This window comes from Tetrahymena thermophila (genome assembly GCF_000189635.1).
Source record: "Tetrahymena thermophila SB210 genomic scaffold scf_8254717, whole genome shotgun sequence".
Classification (NCBI taxonomy): domain Eukaryota; phylum Ciliophora; class Oligohymenophorea; order Hymenostomatida; family Tetrahymenidae; genus Tetrahymena; species Tetrahymena thermophila.
This window is the reverse complement of record NW_002476482.1, coordinates 39,639-59,259: the sequence shown is the minus strand read 5'-3', so window position 1 is coordinate 59,259 and position 19,621 is coordinate 39,639. Positions and strand designations below refer to the sequence as shown.

Genomic DNA, 19,621 nt, shown 5'->3' with positions numbered 1-19,621 from the left:
GATTTTATTTTTCTAATTTAAAACTTTTTATTCTAAAAAGTTGAAAAAATAAAATTATTTTTATATTTGCAATTATTTATTCTAAAAAATAAAAAAAATATTTTACTTTTAAAATTAATAAAAATTTTTAGAAAATTAATTTTAGTTAAAATATTTGGAAATTATTTGTTTTTAAAATAATTAATTAATTTTGAAAATGATAAAGTATTATATAATAATTATCAAATAAAAATCTATTTAATATAAAATTTAAAATTAAAAAATAATAAAATAAAAGTTTTGTTATAGAAATTAAAATAAAATTACTATTCAAATAATTAATCTAGTTAATCCTGTAATTAATTTCTTGCGTTTCCACAATCTTGATGTACGTACTAATCAGTGAAGATTTTTTAAAGTTATTATTCATTAAATTTATATAAGAATATAGAAAAATATTCTATTTTTTAAATGCCTTAATTTTAAAAGGATCAACATTTTTTATAAATAATTTAATTATCAAAGATTTAATCAATTCAAAATAGAAAATGGAGTAAATAAGAAAACAAGGTTTTATAATTGTTTTATTTGGTGGAGAATTAGCTGTTGGTAAATCAACTATTGCTCAAAGGTATTGTGGAATTGATTATTAAGTACCTTATTATCAGAATGATATAAAAAAAGTAGCTTATTTAATTGAAATATTTTTTTTTACTTCTCTCTCTCACTTTTGATAGATAATACAACTAAAATTTTTCTGCTTACTCAGATTTTAATCATTATTTTCTCCTTAAATAATAATCAATAAAAATTAATTAATTAATTAAAACAATTTAATACCTTTATTCAGGTATTAAACAAAAATAAATTTTTAAAATATTTGTTTTCAATAAAATGATTAAGCCAAAACCTACAATTGAATTAACTAACCAATAAATAAATATAAAAATAGTGTGGTTTGAATTTATAAATAACTTAAATAGACACATCAGGTGAAGAAATACAAGGAGCTGTTACTATGAAAAATTACTTTAGATTACTTTTGAAAGGTGGTTGCTTAATTTTAGTTTATGATATTACAGACAGAAATTCTTTTGAAGAAATGACTAAATATTATTTCGAATCAACGAAAATTTAGGATAGGAAATTTACCTACCTTCTGCTTGGAAATAAATTAGACAAATATTCTAATAGACAAGTTAGCTTTAATGAAGCAAAATCTTTTTCAGATTCTTATGGAATTTTATTTTTTGAAGTATCTGCAAAATATAATGTAAATATAAAAGAAGCATATAATTAGCTTATAGAAGAAACCATTTAAAGAATAAGCTTTTTTGAAACTTGTTCATATTAAAAGAAATGAGTAAATTGCTCTATAAATTTATTATTGATTAATTTAACAAAATTTTTTAAGTTATTGATTGTAATTTAATAGAATTGTTTCATAAAAGTGATTTTAAAATGAATTCAATTTTATAATTTTGAATTTGATAACTTCAAACAAATATGAAAATCTTTGTTTTTATCTAAAACAAAATAGAAATATGAAAAATTACAAATAAAATTAATTAAATGAAAATAAATCTATCCTCTTTTGTATGTTAAAAGAATGAGTTAAAATATTTATTAAAAAATATTAGTAAAATAATTAATAGAGGTATTTTTTAAAATATATAAATATACTTTTAATTTTATTAAAAACTTTTTTAAAAATAGATTGTAAAAAAATTTACTTGTTAATAATAAAAAAAGTTTTTAAGCTCTTCACTTTAATCTCATTAGGTTCTCCATATTATTCAAAGGTATATTTAATATTATTATTATTATTTTTTATTTTTAATAATTTAAGTATTACTTTTCTAATAGAGATTCATTCTCGTTTTTATTTTTTTTAACTACTTTACCTTTCTTTTCATTTTCAGCTTTCTTTTGCTTTCTTTATTAATTTATTCATTTTTATTATTTATTTCATGTTTTTTTATTATTTTTTACTTTTAACTAACTAACTAATTAATACTCTATTTTTTCTTCAAAATTTAAAAAGTTAAATGCAAATTGATGATTAAAGTATATCAGGTTTATGTTCTGCTTTAGAAAAGTGTACTAATCTTTTAAACTTGATTCTTGAACTTCGGTAAAAATAATTAGTTAATTTAAACAATAAAGCTCATTTAATTTATTTTTCACATTTTATTTGATTTATTTTTCCTTTTTATTTTTTTTTTCCTTAGTAATCTAGCTCATTTTTTATTTTCAGTTTTCCTTTCATTATTAATTTATTTGAAATCTATTTTTAAAAATGGTTTCAAATGGTATGCGTTTCTTATTATTTAATATTTTTCTTCATTTTTTCCTTCTAACTAATTAATTATTTATTTATTTTAATATTTAAAAAGTTATAATTAAATTGGTGATGAAGGTACATCAAACTTAGGTTCTGCTTTAAGAAATTGCACTAATCTCTCTAACTTGACACTTTCTCTTTCGTAAAAATTGTTTGTTTGTTTTGGATTATGATACTTTTTAATATAAAAATGAATTTATAATAATAAAACACTTTTAATTTATTTATTGCTTTATTTGATTTTTTATTCTTTATTAGTCTGCTTTTGTTTTTTTTCTTCCTTGTTAAATAAAGTAATTTTTTATTTTCAACTTTTCTTTTTATTAATTTATTCACTCGTTATTTTTTCACATTTTTTCTTCTTTTTTTCTTTCTTTCTAACTAACTAACTAACTAACTAATTATTTATATATTATTTCTTCAATTTAATAAGTTATAATTAAATTGTTGATGAAGGTACATTAGGCTTAGGTCCTGCTTTCGAAAAGTGCACTAATCTCTAAAATTTGACACTTTCTCTTTCGTAAAAATAGTTTATTTGTTATCTTTTTAATATAAAAAAGAATTTAAAACAATAAAAATCTTTAAATTTATTTAAATAATTGATTTTATTTTTTTTATTTTTCTTTTTATTCAGTTTATTTTTTTTGTTTCCTTATTTATTTAGCTCATTTTTTCATTCACAACTTTTGCTTTCATAATAAATCTATTTATTACTTATTATTTAACATTTTTTCTTCTTACTACAAGTTAATTTTTTATCTTTTGTTCAATATTTAAATAGCTATAATAAAATTGGTGAAATTGGTGCATCAAACTTAGGTTCTGCTTTAGCAAAGTACACTAATCTCACAAATTTGGCACTTTTTCTTTCGTAAAAATATTTATTCGATTGTTATACTTTTTAATATAAAAATGAATTTAAAATAATAAAAATTATTTATTTTACTATTTTTTTAGATTTATTTTCCTTTTTTATTATGTTTGTTTTTTTTTTTCTTCCATGTTAATTTTTTGATTTTCAACTTTTTCTATCATTATTAATTTATTATTTCATATTTTTTCTTCTTTGTTTCCTTCTTAATAACAAATTGTTTAAATATTTATTCTTCAATAATTAAATAGTTAAAATTAAATTGGTCCAGAATAGAATAGAATAGAAATACTCGCACATAAATATGCACTCAGAATACATCTTAAATAAAAAATTTAATAATAGTTTTATATAATTTAATTTTAGTTTATTATAACTTTAGACACTAACACTGAAACATTTGAACATAAAAAAACATTGAAACTCTGAAAGAAGCTCAAGTGCGCAAAAAACTCAGAAACTAGTAAACTAACAAACTAATAAATTAACTCAGAAACTCAGAAACTCAAAAACGCAAAATCTCAGAAACTCAGAAGCTCAGAAACTCAATAATCTCTAAAAAATGACTCTTGATCTTTCGTAAAAATAGTTTATTTATTTGGATTGTTATATTTTTTAATTAATAATTCAATTTAAAGCAATAAAACTCTTTTAGCTTATTTTTTATCTTTTTGTTTGATTTATTTTTCTTTTTTATTTTGGATGTGTTTTTTTTTATTTATTGTTAATTAATTTAGCTAATGTTTTCTTTTTCAACTTCTGCTTTCATTATAAATTTATTAATTTCTTATTATTTCACATTTTTATTCCTTTTTTCCTTCTAAATAACTAATTAATTATATATTTTCTTCAATTTAAATAGTTGTAATTAGATTGGTGATGAAGGTACATCAGGTTTAGGTCCTGCATTCGAAAAATGCTCTAATCTCTCAAACTTATAACTTTCTCTTCAGTAAAAGCAGTTTATTAATTTTGAATTATAATACTTTTTATAAAAATGAATTTAAAACAACAAAACTCTTTTAATATTTTTATTTATTGCTTTTTATTAGATTTGCTTTTCTTTTTTTATTTATTCTGCTTATGTTTTTTTGTTTCATTGTTAAATAAGCTCATTTTTTAATTTTTAACTTTTTCTTAAATTTATAATTTATTAATTATTTCATATTTTTTATTTTCTAATTAAATAATAAATAAACTATTTATTTATTCTTATTTCAATATTTAAAAAGTTAGAATTAAATTGGTGATGAAGGTATATCAGGCTTATGTTCTGCTTTAGGGAACTGCACTAATCTCTCAAATTTAATACTTTCACTTTAGTAAAAACAGTTTATTTTGTTTTGGGTTTTGATAATTTTTAATATAAAAAGGAATTTAAAACAATAAAATTTTTTTAATTTATTTATTGTTTTTTATTTGATTTATTTTTCTTATTTATTTTATTTTTATTTTTCTTCCTTTTTAATTTAATTCATTTTGTAATTTTCAATTTATTTTTAATTTATTTCTTCAATTTTTCCTATTTACTAGTTTATTAATTACTTATTTTTTCTTCAATACTTAAAAAGTAAAAATTAAATTGGTGATGATGGAGTATCAAACTTAGGTTCAGCTTTAGAAAAGTGGACTAATCTCTCAAAATTGACACTTTTTCTTACGTAAAAATAGTCTATTTGTTTTGGATTGTGATACTTTTTAATATAAAAATGAATTTAAAACAATAAAATTCTTTAATTTATTTATTAATTTTAATTTAATTTATTTTTCTTTTTATTCTGCTTATGTTTTTTTTTTCCTTCTTAGTTTAATTCATTTTTTATTTTCAACTTTTGCTTTTATTATTTATTAATCATTTCTTATTATTTCATTTTTTTTTTTCTCTCTTACTAACTAATATATTTTATATGTGTACTTCGATATTTAAAAAGGTTGAATTAAATTAGCGAGATTGGAGCATCAAGTTTAGGTTCTGCTTTAAAAAAGTGCACTAATCTCTCAAACTTAACGCTCACTCTTTCGTAGAAAAGTTTATTTATTTTGGATTACGATACTTTTTATTATAAAAATGAATTTAAAACAATAAAACTCTTTTAATTTATTTATTTATCAATTGCTTTTTATTTGATTTATTTTTCTTATTATTCTTGATAATGTTGTTTGATATTTACTGATTAAAAATAATATTTTTAATAAACATTTTATTCTTAATTTTGATTAGTAATTTACACTTATTTATTTTAAAAGTTAAAAATAAGAAACAATGAAAATAAAGAATAAGTGTCTTAAATCAAAGAGATTAGTTGTCTTACAATTTATTCTAATGATAGTAAATATATGATCAAAACATGAAGAAAAAAAAAATTAGAATAATATAGTTTAATACATTTATTTTATAATATTTTGTAATTGAATAATTTAAACTAAAATATGGATAAATAAAAGATATTTTAATACTTTAAAAATATAATAATATTGGAATTAAAAAAAAAATTTTATTTTATATAAATTTAAAGATTGAATATTCATAAATAAGCAATTCCTTTAAATCGCACACATTTTTGACAAGCAATCAAAGCTTTTAGTAATTGCTTGTGTCTTATATTAAACTACATACATGCTAAGCTTTTATATCAAAAATATAAATTGATGTATTAATAATCGAAATTAATGTTTTTTAAAGAATATGCAAAGGTTAAATAAAAATTACAATATACTGTAGGTTCTCATTAATTAACACCCACCCCCTTGTCTGTTTTTTACTCAATTTTTGGATGAAATTTTCATGAATAAATAATTGGGTGTTAATTTAACAGGGTGTTAATTTATGAGAACCTACAGTATTTATAAAATATTTTAGATATACTTAGAAGGTTAGGAAATAAATATATTAAAATAATTAAAATTTTAATTTACAAAATAAACTTTATAAATCAAGTAAATTAAATCTTTATGAATTATAAATGCTTATTTTCTATTTAAACAAAAGTTGTTTGTAAAAAAACAAAGTCAAATTAAGAAATCAAATTTTTTAACACAAAAACTCACTAAACTAACACTTATTAATTTCATTAATAAAAAGTAAAAAGTAAGAAAATGAAATAATTTAATTGCATCATATTTTTAAAAATTATTTAATTTATTTTTTATATTAATTTCTAATATTTATGATACTTTTCTTAACCTCTATATTCACAATTACTCAATAATAAATTTAAATTTATCTCCAAACCAACCTGGCCTTTTACACAAGCAGCTAATTACAAGGTTATAGGAACTGCATTATATAAGAGTAAATTCATTTAAAGATTAATTAATAAAAATTAAAATACCAATTTCTAATTTTTATTCCTTACATCTAATTTATAAGTAAAATGTTTGACAATAAATATTTTAAAATAATAAATCTATATAAGTGTAGATAGAATGTTATAATCTTTTTAAGATCTACTTAGTTAATGTATTTGTTTATATTAAAAATATATAATGAATTAATTGAACAGATAATAATATCTATATATTTCAGAAATTAGTTTAAAATCCAAATCTAATTCCTAATTAAAAGTAGTGAATAGAAAAACAAAGATGGAAGAATATTTAAAATTAGATGTAAAATAGCTTATTAAGGAAAAAAAAATTGTTTATATAGAACCAAAAAGAGACCATCATTTTACTGTTGTTTGGCTTCATGGATATGGAGATACTCATTTAGGTTTTTATGAGCTATTTTAAGATAATATAAATCCTTTTGGTGAAAATACAAAAATTGTTTTGCCTTGCGCTCCTTTAATAAAAACTAAAGCTTTACCTGCATTCCTAATGAATAGTTGGTTTGATATAGAGCATTTATAGGCATAAGATTTATTGCAAGCCAATGATGAAAATGGAATAAAAAGTGCAGCTGAGTTCATATCAAAAATAATTTAATTTGAAGCTTAAATTCTAAATAATCAGTATGAGAGGATATTTTTAGGAGGATTCTCTCAAGGGTTTATCTTAAGCTTAAAAGTGGGACTAGAATTCGATCATAGGTTGGGAGGAGTATTAGGATTTTGTGGTATAAATTTCAACTTTAATGATAAACATAGAAATAGACTGCCTCTTTTTATTGGAATATCTAAAAATGACTCTGTTATAAATTTTTAATTGGCTTCTCAATCTTTTGAAGAGCTAGAGAGTAATAGATAAGATTATAATTTTTGTTTATTTATTGATCAAACTAGTGGCCACACAATTAGTACTTAGGGCTATAAAAAGCTCGAGGAGTTCTATTCTTCTTTATAGTCTAGGTATGTTTAGTGAGCATAAAAAACTAATCAAAATCTAATAAATAATTCAACACCAAAAATATAATAAAAAATTTTTATGGTTAAATCTTTTCTATCTGCTCGATCATCTACATAATACTTAATAATATTTTAATCATAATTATTTAAATTCTACTAATAGTATTTAATTGTTTAATAAATAAATATCTGTTAAAAGTTTATCTATCGTTAATTCAAATTACCAATTAATCGAATCTATTTACAGACCTTTAAAGTCACTATTTATTTTTAAATAAAAATATACAAAATATGATATTAAAAATTATCTAATGACTTATTGAATCAAACATTCTTTTATTCAAAGGTAAAATCAGTAGTGAATATATTTATTTTATGTTTATGTTGAAGATTTGCTTTTTGATGAGCTTGTTTTACTTATTTACTTGTATTTAGTTTTTTTAATAAAAGCTTAGATATAGATGATAAATTAATAGGAAATATCCAATTTTGGTATTTTAAAAGTATGTGTTTGCATTGAAATTAATTTTTGATCAAAACTAATAAATTACTTACTTATTCCTTTTTTCTCTATAAGTTCTTTAATTACATCAAATTTCTTTTATGTGAAATTTAAACAAAATTAATAAGTTGATAAATTATTTTTAGATTACTTAGAAATAAGATTTCGCCAAATAAAATAAAGACCACTCTTTCAATTAATAATCTAATTGACTTTAAAAAATAATCAAATTTTTCATTCAGATATTAGGAAATTAGTTAAATTATGGATTCCTAAGATAAAGAAATAAGAGAGAGATTTCTTTCCATAAACGATGATAACCAATCTTACAATTTGAGTGAAACAAATTAAAGAAAAAAACATAATAATATAAATTCTTCTGATAGATCTAAAACTTAAACTTTTCAAGAAGACGAGCAGGATGATTTGGTGAAGTACATCAAAAAATTGAAATAAGGTTTCAGATCTTAAAAATAAGAAAGAGATTGTTCAAGAGAAAATAATAAAGATTTTATAAATCTAGGATAAAATTCTAATAAATAAATTGAAAATAATGAAGATTAAGATGATTAATAAAATTTTGATGGAGATTAGTACAACGCTGATCAAATGACGAATACTTAATCGTATTCAGATGATAGCGAGTATTTTAAATAAGACAGCTCAAACTTTGACTAGATAATGAATCTAGAAGGAGATATCAATTTAGATGAATTTTAAGGCAAGTTTGGCAATTACGCTTCTTGGAGTTGGTCTCAATTCTTTGAATTCTTCATTTATCATATAATTTACTACATATTTGGGCCTTTTTGCATTATTATTTTTTATCCTTTTAATAAGACTTATATTTATAAGAATCTTGGCTTTAACTTAGGAGGTGATTTTAGTTTCATCTAGTTTGTACTTTGGATTACAAACTTGTTTATTACAATAGCTTATATATTTATTCCTAAAACATAGACTTTTGTAGAAGTATTCGAAGTCTATAACATGTGGATTATGGTTATTTTTCGTATATTTTCTATATCTTGCAAATATGCGATGCTGCATCCCATGACAATAACCCTTTATAAAAAGAAATTATTAACCAAAGAAGAAAAATTAAAAGATTTTTACTTAGCTGATTGGAAAAAGCAAACAGATTAATGTTTAATAGAAGAACTTTTTGCAGCACAGCAAAGAAACGAAGTAGACTTGACTATGTTTTCTACCAGTTTTTTCTACGAAATAAATGATAACACTTATAACAAATTGCAAGAAATTTAACAAATTCAATTAGAATCTCTTCAGTTTTCTAGAGTCTCTTTAGACATACTAGGAAATAATTCTGTAAAATTGGTAGAATAATTTTCTTAGTTAAAAACGGATAAAAACTAGACAAAGTCTTAATCTTTTAATGGTATGGTGATTCTCCACTTTTTGATTAAATAATTCAATAAAAATTAGAAATTCTATCAAGCAAACTATATTGTGTTTCTAATTGGGCTTTTAAGATCTAGCATTTGGTATATCTACACTTTAGTATACTATCCTGAAAAATATTTAGAATTTGATTTATTTGTTACAGTTGTTGGAACAGCAATGACAGCTTTCAACTTTTTACTTTATGTGACAATAGGTCTATTCTTGTTAAACATTATTTTTGACTCTCATAGAATATATCATCTAATGGTTTAAATGCTATTTCTTATTAAACCAAAAAAAGATTAAAATTACATTTAAACCTAAAAGTATCTTCCTACTCTTAATTTGACATAAAATAATAACTTTAAAAATTGGGTTTAGTTGAGGAGACTATCCATAGAGTATGGGAAAAGATTTTGGAAAAGAGGATAGGTCAATTTAAGTTTTATGCTATTATACTCTATCTATCCAGCTATTAGTTTAATCCTCTACATGCTAGATGTTTTTCATTTTTGCGAGTTAGAAATTTGGTTTATGACCTTCGATTTCTTTATCACTTTTATTAGTGTAGCTATCTGTCTCTACTTCTCTGCATGTATCAATTATTCGTTTGTCTACCATATTTCCATTTTAGAAGAAATACAAATAGTTTTCAGGAATCTTTAAAGAGAAGATTTGCTATAATCAAAGCAAGAACCTTCCAATTATTTATACAGGATTATCCTAAAAAATTTAAGGGAAAAGACTGGAAATAATGAAGAAGCAATTCAAGAATATATTAATAACATAATTGAATCTATTGATGACTCTAAAAATGAATTATAACTTTTATCAAACACAGAGCCCTTCTAATGCTTTGGCTTTACCATCACTTTCTCAATTCTCAAAAGCGGTCTTATTTTCTTATCTTCAATTCTAACATTCTCAATTAATGTTTACCTTAAAGCACATTGAATTAATAAATCATTCATTTTTGATATTCAAAATTTATAATAAAATATTTAAAAATTATCTTGTTAAAATTTATTCATTAAACTAAAAAAATTCTTATAATTTCAAATATTTTTAATGTAACATAAATTAAAACATTCAATTTAACTAAAAAAAATAATATTTCTTTCCATATTGGTTTAATAAAATGTATTAGCAAGTTTAAACTTAAAAAATACTGTAAATTATCTTCGATTCCCTCTCAAAAATCAATCAAGCGGTTTACATTTGTAACATAACTAATAATAAATGAAAAATTTAATAAAGATTGATAATTCATTTATTAGTTTATGAGGTTGCAGGGTTTTTTCTTTTATAAAGTTGTTCTATTGATAATATTTAAATTAATAATATTTACATATGTTTCTGTTTATAGTCTAAATATACAAAAAATATTAATGTGTAATCTAGTCCTTTGTTTACACTTAAAAGAATATATTTTAGTGGCTATTTTGATTTTTGTACACCTATGTAAATTATCAAAATCTATGATTTTACTATTAAATCTAGCGATTGTAACATTAATTAATTGTAAAAGATAGTTTTGTATAATTTCTTTAGGAAAACATAAAACTTAACTATTTATTAAGTTTGTGAAGATTTAAATATAAAAATATATAATTAATTGTACTACAACTTATAATTAATAAAGTAAACATATGGAATAGATTCTTAAAGATCCTTTTTAACGAATTAGTAATAGGTTAAGTTAAGAACCATCTGCTGAAAAAGATAAAGTAGATTAAGACCATACATTTTAGAATAAAAGCCAAGAATAATTTAATATGTATCAAGATAATAATATTAAACCATCTTTAAATGTAAATAATAAATAAATTAATCGCGATGAAAATTATTTCAGTGGAGTTAGTGATGAATCTGGAAATGCCAAAATAAAATAAGCAGATCAAAGAGACAGAGAAGATTTATTTTAGGAAGGAGATTAGCAAAGCTATATTTTTGGAGAGAATTTAGATAGATTGTTTTAAAGTAATAGAAATGCATCTAGTTTTGTGAGCGATAGCGATTACTTCAAGTAAGACAGCTGTGATTTTGATTGTATACTTGAAAAGAATAAAACAAATAAATCTAATTTAAAATAAATCGAGAATTCAAATATTTATGCTTCATGGATTTGGACTTAGTTTTTTGAATTCTTTTTTTATCATTTAATATATTTCATTTTTGGGCCTTTTTGTATTATATTTTTTTATCCTTTCAATGGTTTGTTCATCTACAAGAATTTGAGATTTGGAATTTTAGGAAAATTTTCTTACTACTAACTGTTTTTATGGTTTTTGAATCTTTGCTTTACAATATCATATTTTGCTAGTAAGAAAGATAGAGCTACCTTTGAGTTTTTTTTGTTATATAATAATTGGATTTTGTTGGTTTTTAGAATCTTTTCTATTTCATGCAGATACGCTATGCTCCACCCTTATTAAATAGAGTTGTATAGAACTACTTATATAAATAAGGAAGAAGAAAATAAGGATTTCTATTTGAGTAATTGGAAACTATAAGATGACGAATGTGTGATGGAAGAGCTTTATTTTGCCTCAAAGAGAGACGAAGTTGATGTAAGTATGTTCTATTGTAGCTTTTTCTAAGATATCAATTCAAATGAAATTAGAGAATCTTTGGATAAAATAAAAAAATTACATAATGAATTCTACAAACAGTTGAGGAATAAAATTAAAGTAACATAAAAAGCTGATGAGAAATCTGAACAACAAGAAATAAAAGAAGTTTAAGAGCAAAATCTTTAATAAAAAAATTATGAAAATCCTATTGCTTGTCGTAATAGTTATAATGGAATTGTTATTTTGCATTATCTTATCAACCAGTTCAGTAAACTCTACCCTATTTACACTAAATTTTACATTCCTCTCTTCTTTGCATTTTTAAGATCAATAATTTGGATAGTCTATTTTTCGATATACAACTAAAGTAGAATTACATCTCTAGAATGGTATGAGTGTATTTTAGGTTCTTAGCTCAGCTTATTCAACTTTTTAATATACTTTTTAGTGGTCAAATTCCTTTTATCTTAAATAGCGGATATTCACAGAATATATTACCTTAACATTCAAATGCTATTTCTAATTAAACCAAAAAAAGATGAAAAGTTCATTTGCTACAAAAAAGTTCTGCCTACCTTAAATGTAATTTGTTATGATACCTACAAAAACTGGATTTAGCTCAGGAGGCTTACAATAGAATATGGAAAAAGATTTTGGCTTAGAGGATAAGCGAACGCCAGTTTTATGTTGTTGTATTCCCTTTATCCTATAATATTCATTTTTTTACATTTGCTTGACATCTTTAGATTTTGCAATCTAAATTTATGGTATCTAGTCTTCGATTTTGTAGTTATCTTTTCTTTCATCAGCATAAGTCTTTATTATACTGCTTCTATAAACTACTAATTTATATACCATACATAAATATTAGAGGAAATAAGAATCATTTTTAGAAATTTAGTTAGAGAAGACTTCATTTTCTAAAACGATGAATTCTGCAGCTATCTATACAGGGCTTTATTAAGAAAACTTAGAATTAAATTTGATAATAACAAACAATTTATCATCAAAAGAATAAAGGCAGTCATCTAATAAATTGATAATGTTAAAAACGAGCTCGTACTTTTGTAAAATTCTTAGCCTTTTGAGTTTTTTGGAATTACCATCACCTTCACAATGCTAAAAAATTCAATTCTTTTTATGATATCACTACTAACCTTCGCAGTTAATGTTTATATAAAGACTCATAAAAGCTGAAGAATTTGTCTTCAACAAAATAATAAATAAATGTACATAGTGACAATCACATTAATATAAAAAATATAAAATGTATTAATTAATCAGTAAAATTGAATAAAAAAATATATAAACTTAAGCAATATAAAAATTGTAATTTAAATAAGCTGAAGAATTAAATTTTAAACAAAATAATAAGTAAATAAATTAATCAATGAATTGATAAACATATATATAAAATAAATTAAAAGTATTTCAAGTTAAGAGAATATTAAATAAAATAATAATAATAACAATAATAAAATAAATACATTAAAAGTTAATCAGTAAATTTAGTAAATACAGTTAAAATTAATAAATTTTATAACACTTTTGATTGTTTGATTTTTTTTTAATAGTAAAATATAAACAAAATTTGTAAAAAAATATATAATAGTATTTCTAAACCAAAGATAATTTTTGTATTAATAAATAATTTTATAAGTATGCATAACATACATACATAGGTATATTTTAATATAATATTCTGATATTTTATAATTTTTCATTTATTTTTTAAATTGAAATACCATTCAAAATTTTTTTGAAAACAAAAGTTAGACAAAACAAACATCTATTTTATAAAAAATATTTAAGATTTTTTAAAAATTAAATAAAATAAAGTTGAACTTTTTTAAATTTATTCTTAAATAATAATTTACTTTAAAATACAGATATACTTATGAGAAGCTAAACTTATTGAAGTTTAATATCTCAAAGATTGTTCTTTACTTAACTTTAATCCAATGATTACCTGAAATCTTGTATCAAAGAATCAGATATAGGGTTATTTCTAATTTATATTTATGATATTAATTAATTTAATAAAAAACAAATGAAAAAATGGAAAATTTTAAACTTGAGATATTTATTTAAAGAATGAATAATAATTCTAAGTCAAGCTTATATTTAAAGAAAAATGCAAATCATTAAAAAGAAAAAAAAAATTACTGTAAAGTAAGCTCTAAATTTTTGAGTCTTTTTACTTTTTTTAAACTTTTAGTCATCATATCAAATATTTCATCATCTATGTTATTTCCACTAAATTAAAAATTTTTTAATAGAATATTGCTAATAAAAACTCAAAAAATACTCCAGTTTTAGAACTATTTAATTTACTGTTAAACCTGCTAGTAAGTCAGAAATTAATTTAAAACCGTTTTATCCTAATTATTTCTATCCTCCATAACTTATTTCTATATTTCTTTATTTATTTATTTCGTTAAGAATTTAAATAAATTAATACGATTATTTAAAATATACCCTAAATTTAAATAAAGATAATTTAAGCTATTTAACTAAGATATTTCATTATTTAAGAACTGGCATCCCTTAATCCCAATATTGTTAGATCTAATATATTTTAGAGTTTGAACATTTTTCAACAATCATATAATACTATTTTATTACCTAAAATTTAATGAGAGATGCTTGAGCGTGGAGTAAAAACTGCTAAAGCTTTTTGTCATAAATTCAAATATTTTTTCTTAGATATTGCAATTGCTATTTGTTTATAAAGAGAGACGTTATTATTTATAGTTTTACATAAAAAGGCTATATAATTTTTACCTTGCCCATAAAGTGAGCTATTTCAATTTTGAGAGTGTGGTGAATGAATTTAACACATATCCAAATCCTTAATCTAAACTGTTATCGCTTTTTAATTAATTTTAACTTTAAGTAAGATTTTTATTTTATCATTTGTTTACCATAAAATTAGCGAAAATTCCAATAAATTTTCTAGAGCTGTCATACAATTAGAAATATTAATAAAACCTTTATTGCCAATCCTATTATTTCTGATGTAAATTCAATTAATAAAAGCTATTTTAAATAAATTTATTTACCCTAAATTCAAATGTAAAACTGATAGCTTGTTAAGTTATTGGATTTTTTATAAAAGATCTTCACATCCTACAATACTAAGCTAATTAGATCTATTTTTAGTTGACTTAATAATTTTAACTAAATGATTTAAAAATTTTACCTAATATTTAACTTCAAATATTCGAGCTATTTGTTTTTAGCTAAATTTGCCATAATTTCAAAAAAACCTTCTTCATGAATTTTATTATTTCTAATAAATATTGATTTATTAAAAATAAGTAAATTTTTAAATTAAAAATTTACGACAAATTCAAGTTAATATATTTCATGTTTGATCTCTTAAAAATTTTGGAGAAAGATCTTGCATTCTATTATCCTTGCAAACATAGTTAATTCGATCTATGAATAAATATAAGTTATTTTAAGTAAATTCTTTTTTTTAATACTCTAATCCAAGTGTAAGCTTTTTTAAATTATCTTGATTTTTCAAAAGCTTGGTGAAATGCTAAAATTCTTCCAAATATATTTGACTATCACTTTTATAATCCAAAAGAAATCATTTTAAATATAAATTTATAAAAAAATTTAATATTTATAAATTTTTTCTCTAAAAAGTTCTAATTTTGAAAAAATAAAAAAAATAAACCTATTAAATTAAATTAAAAAAATAACCAAATTAATAATAAACTTTTAAAATAAATAACTTAATATCTTTTTATTTAAGTAAATTATGAAATTTGATATACCAAAACAAAAACATTTTAAAATTGATAAAGTTTTATTTAAATTTATTTTAGAATTTAAAGAAATAAAGCTTTAATTTAAAAAAAGTTTTTGAGAAATTTATTTAATTTATTTACTTGGCTTCTAAGCAAAACTCCTGTAGCTAGTTCTAATTAAGGATAATGCATATTTGCTAAAGTATTTCTTTCTAAACTTTGTTTTTCTCGTAGCAATTGATTCCCCATGGAGAAACATAAAATCCTTAATTAAAAAAAAGAGCATCATAATCGTATTGCTTTATGAGCACTTCAAAAAGCTCTTGATAGTCAGTACTGGAACTAAAAGGCTATCTAATTTAAATAATTTTTAAAATATTTTTTAATTAAAAAGTATTTTACTGGCCTAAAGTGATTTGTATTTTCTTGAATTTGAAAAAATTTTCAATCAAATCTTAAGTTGATTTCACTACAAGAGTTTCTAAGCTCTCTTTGATATTTTATTGAAAAATATCAGTAATACTATTTGGAAACGTCTTTTTTTCTTTTTAGCTAATTTCTAACAAATATTCTACAATTTTTCCTCTATCATCTGGGTTTATTGACACCATTTTTTAAGCTTTTTAGAACAAAAAAGGATCTATATCTGATGATATTTGCATCTTTTGCTGTTAGACATCTTCAACTATTTGAAGCAAGTTAACTCTTTATAAAACTTTGCAAAACAGAATTTCCAATATTACAACACCTATAGAGTATATATCTGACTTTACATAATACAAAATATTAATTTTTAGATTATCAATATGAATGAATATCTTTACTTATAAATTTAACTTTGCGTTCTAATCAAGTTTATTTTTTTAAGCATATTAGCTTGATATTTTTTATTTTGATAAACCATAAAATTTTTTATGCACCTCTGGGCTAATATAAGGGATACTGTTTTTTTACTGATCCATCTAATCAATTTTTAATGAAATAATTTTAAATAAAATGATATCCAATTCATTAAAAATGTATCTTAATTTTAAAATAATTTTAAACAAATCTTAATCGACATTTTTAGGTTTCTCAGAGTTTTTGTTTATTTGCAATTTTCAATTTTAGAATAAAAAATATGTTGAAAAAGCAATAATCCTAATTAAATTAAATCTTAATTCTAAAACAAAGTAATAAAATAAGTTATTTACATTTTCAATATTTTTATCATAGATGTAGATAATGGAATTATAACCTCCTATACCTTTATTAAGTTAGAGAGTTAAAAATTATAATGTGAAAATTAATTAATGTTTACAAACTTTAATATCTGTATTTTTTAAGAATATTGTCTTTGGGGAAATATCAATAACTTAAATGCCATCTTGATGAGCTGAACTTATTGCATCTAACAATTAGATAATTAATTTGTATTGTATTTATTTGTGAATGGAGGTCATGCTGACCTTAAACTTTTCAAGATAATCTTTTAAATTTAGAGCTTTTAATAAATAAATTGATTATTTGGTACTCATTTATTTAATATAAATTAAATTTTTGTTTTACTATATTCCTGGCTATAGTATTCTGTTTTAGATTTAATAAAATAATAAAACGCATCTCTTTATGAAGCCTTTACTGGTTTACTGTAACAATATTTAACTATTTTTGGATGATTTAATTTTTCAATGAGTTTTTGTTGTTTGTTTGTATATTCTAATTAATTGTTGTTTAATGAAGAAATGTTTTCTATGTGAAGACAGAAAATTCTCCCTGTTTATATTTCTATCCCTCTAAATTTTATCATGTAAGGTTCCTAGCTTAAAATAACTAAATTTTTCAAATCATTTTATTCCTCAAGATGAGTAATCAAGAATTAAAACCAACTTTTTTCAAATATCTTTTTATCTGGAACTTCACTAAGCTTAAGAGATGAAATTAAAGTTTAGAAATTCCCTCTTGATAAGCTTTTTTCTTCTTCAACTAAATCTCTAAGGTGAGTAATTATATTTCCCCTGAGATGGCTTTATGGGTTCAACAAAATCCTAAATAAAAATTATTTAATTTTTATATTTTTTAAAATTAATTAACTCAACTCATTTATTGCATTGAAGATTAAAAAATTTATTTTAATTTAAATTAAAATTTTTAACTTTTTATAAATGCTTTTTTAATTTTAGTAAGTCATAATTTTTAATACAAGTGTTTTTATTTCACATTCAAATATAAATAAAATGCGATAAATTTTGATAAAATATCTATGAAAATTTTAATAGAAACATAATGAAGTTAAAATTTATAGAAGTTTAAAATATTTAAAAATATCATAAAAATTAATTACTTAGCTTTTTCGAGTAAGAAGGTATTTTAAACAGGAAAATTATAAGGATTAATGTTATTACTATCTTATATAAATGCCATATTTTTTATTCTCTCTTTAGGATTGAATGAATTAAAAGCAATTACATCTAAAATTATAAGGCCAAGCAAATACGAATCTGACTTTATGATAATTAAAATTGTAATATATTTAAATAACATAAGTTATATATACTTATTAATTATGGTATTTGTAAGTTTCTCCTTGATTAACATTATCTGATGAAAATATTTTGTAGTTTTCACCAATATCTTTGTTTCTTTATTCTGGACTCTTGTAGTAAAGAAGTTCAAGCTTAATGTTTTAAATAAGTGAATTTGATTATAAAATTATAGAAAATAAATACATCTAGAGGTTATTGATTAAGCTTAAAAACATCATAATTTGCTATTTAATAATAAATTTATATCAATCATTCATTTATATTTTTAATTTTAGAATTTTACTAAACTTGATTTCATTTTCTGAAAAGGAAAAGTTGTTTGGCATTATATTTCCAAATGATAAATTAGCAGCGTGGAGAGCAGCAACAGCATCAAACACTTGTAATATTATTGAAAACTACATATTTATTGGAAACTGCTTATTTATTGTCTTTTCATTTAGAAATTCCCTTAAACTTTCTATATTTTATATAAAATTTGTTTATTCCTGAGCTAAAATTTTTAAATTCTTATTTTAGATGTTAAATAATCTAATAATTTATAAAATTAAAGCCAAAAATAATGACATTTTTTATCAAAATACTCTAATTTTTCAAAGCAAAGGCTGTATTAAGAGTTATTATACTTTTTAATCATTTAATATTGCTTAATTTTGAGAATTCTTGGATGATTTATTTTCTCTAAATCTTTAAATATCTATTTAGGTCCTTGCATAGATTGCTCATTGTACATAGTGATGTTTGTAAATCTCATTATAGTTCTTTCATTTAATATTTTATTATGTCCAACAAAGCAAATTGTTAATCCATATTAATTGCTAATTTCAATATCTTCTAATTCATCATTTTTAGCTATTTCTTCATCTATCATCTAAACTAAACTCTATGAAAATGAGGGCTTATATTTAATTTGACTATACTCGCACATAATCCCACTTGCTAAAAAATTAACCTTCTTAATTATTATATTTTATTCTACTTTACAGTTATGTAAAATTAATACAAATTACAATATCAATTATTTATTTGACTCTTTGAAAAGTGTTTGTTTTTGAAATCTAATTGTAATTGATATCTTATTTTAACGAATATAAATAATTCATACCATACATCATAATCTTATTTAATTACTTAAAAACATAATAATTAAAAGCAATATATCATAAATATTTTGTAAAATTGTAAAGTAAGCTAATTAATCTAATTAAAAGTACCCTAATATGCTTTTCTACCCTCATTTTTTTATGTTTTATGTATTGAAAAAAAATATATTTTAAACTCAAATTTAAAGAAAAAATATCCAATAATTTTATGAAAATGATTACAAATGCTTAAATAACTTTTAAGTGATTATTGAGTTTGCTCTTAATTAA

At 21.0% G+C, this 19,621-nt stretch overlaps 6 protein-coding genes across 6 annotated transcripts; 5 read left to right on the top strand and 1 right to left on the bottom strand. All coding sequences in view use genetic code 6, as the record gives it.

The window, feature by feature from the left end:
- Window positions 1-527: 527 nt before the first annotated feature.
- On the top strand, window positions 528-1,342 carry TTHERM_00985100 (Ras family protein; the record flags this gene model as incomplete). Its single annotated transcript, XM_001012061.2, has 2 exons — window positions 528-632; window positions 932-1,342. The coding sequence occupies 2 exons, from the start codon at window positions 528-530 to the stop codon at window positions 1,340-1,342; spliced, it is 516 nt and encodes a 171-aa protein (XP_001012061.2).
- A 685-nt stretch (window positions 1,343-2,027) lies between these two features.
- TTHERM_000985081 (cyclic nucleotide-binding domain protein) lies at window positions 2,028-4,198 on the top strand (the record flags this gene model as incomplete). The annotated part of the gene is made up of 5 exons (XM_012796564.1): window positions 2,028-2,113; window positions 2,376-2,465; window positions 2,757-2,846; window positions 3,108-3,197; window positions 4,060-4,198. The coding sequence occupies 5 exons, from the start codon at window positions 2,028-2,030 to the stop codon at window positions 4,196-4,198; spliced, it is 495 nt and encodes a 164-aa protein (XP_012652018.1).
- Window positions 4,199-6,782: 2,584 nt separating this feature from the next.
- Window positions 6,783-7,499, top strand: TTHERM_00985080 (phospholipase/carboxylesterase family protein; the record flags this gene model as incomplete). The annotated part of the gene is made up of 1 exon (XM_001012059.1): window positions 6,783-7,499. One exon carries the CDS (start codon window positions 6,783-6,785, stop codon window positions 7,497-7,499), a length of 717 nt encoding a protein of 238 aa, XP_001012059.1.
- A 750-nt stretch (window positions 7,500-8,249) lies between these two features.
- TTHERM_00985070 (transmembrane protein, putative) lies at window positions 8,250-10,343 on the top strand (the record flags this gene model as incomplete). The annotated part of the gene is made up of 1 exon (XM_001012058.1): window positions 8,250-10,343. The coding sequence occupies one exon, from the start codon at window positions 8,250-8,252 to the stop codon at window positions 10,341-10,343; it is 2,094 nt and encodes a 697-aa protein (XP_001012058.1).
- A 695-nt stretch (window positions 10,344-11,038) lies between these two features.
- Window positions 11,039-13,159, top strand: TTHERM_00985060 (transmembrane protein, putative; the record flags this gene model as incomplete). The annotated part of the gene is made up of 1 exon (XM_001012057.1): window positions 11,039-13,159. One exon carries the CDS (start codon window positions 11,039-11,041, stop codon window positions 13,157-13,159), a length of 2,121 nt encoding a protein of 706 aa, XP_001012057.1.
- Window positions 13,160-13,891: 732 nt separating this feature from the next.
- On the bottom strand, window positions 13,892-19,176 carry TTHERM_00985050 (protein kinase; the record flags this gene model as incomplete). Its single annotated transcript, XM_001012056.2, has 22 exons — window positions 13,892-13,970; window positions 14,129-14,218; window positions 14,271-14,381; window positions 14,441-14,530; window positions 14,588-14,680; window positions 14,747-14,833; window positions 14,887-14,976; window positions 15,025-15,114; window positions 15,165-15,254; window positions 15,308-15,403; window positions 15,451-15,540; window positions 15,865-16,077; window positions 16,126-16,490; window positions 16,548-16,685; window positions 16,917-16,969; window positions 17,024-17,206; window positions 17,272-17,750; window positions 18,047-18,207; window positions 18,260-18,379; window positions 18,432-18,472; window positions 18,532-18,708; window positions 18,816-19,176. The coding sequence occupies 22 exons, from the start codon at window positions 19,174-19,176 to the stop codon at window positions 13,892-13,894; spliced, it is 3,297 nt and encodes a 1,098-aa protein (XP_001012056.2).
- Between the last annotated feature and the right edge of the window lie 445 nt (window positions 19,177-19,621).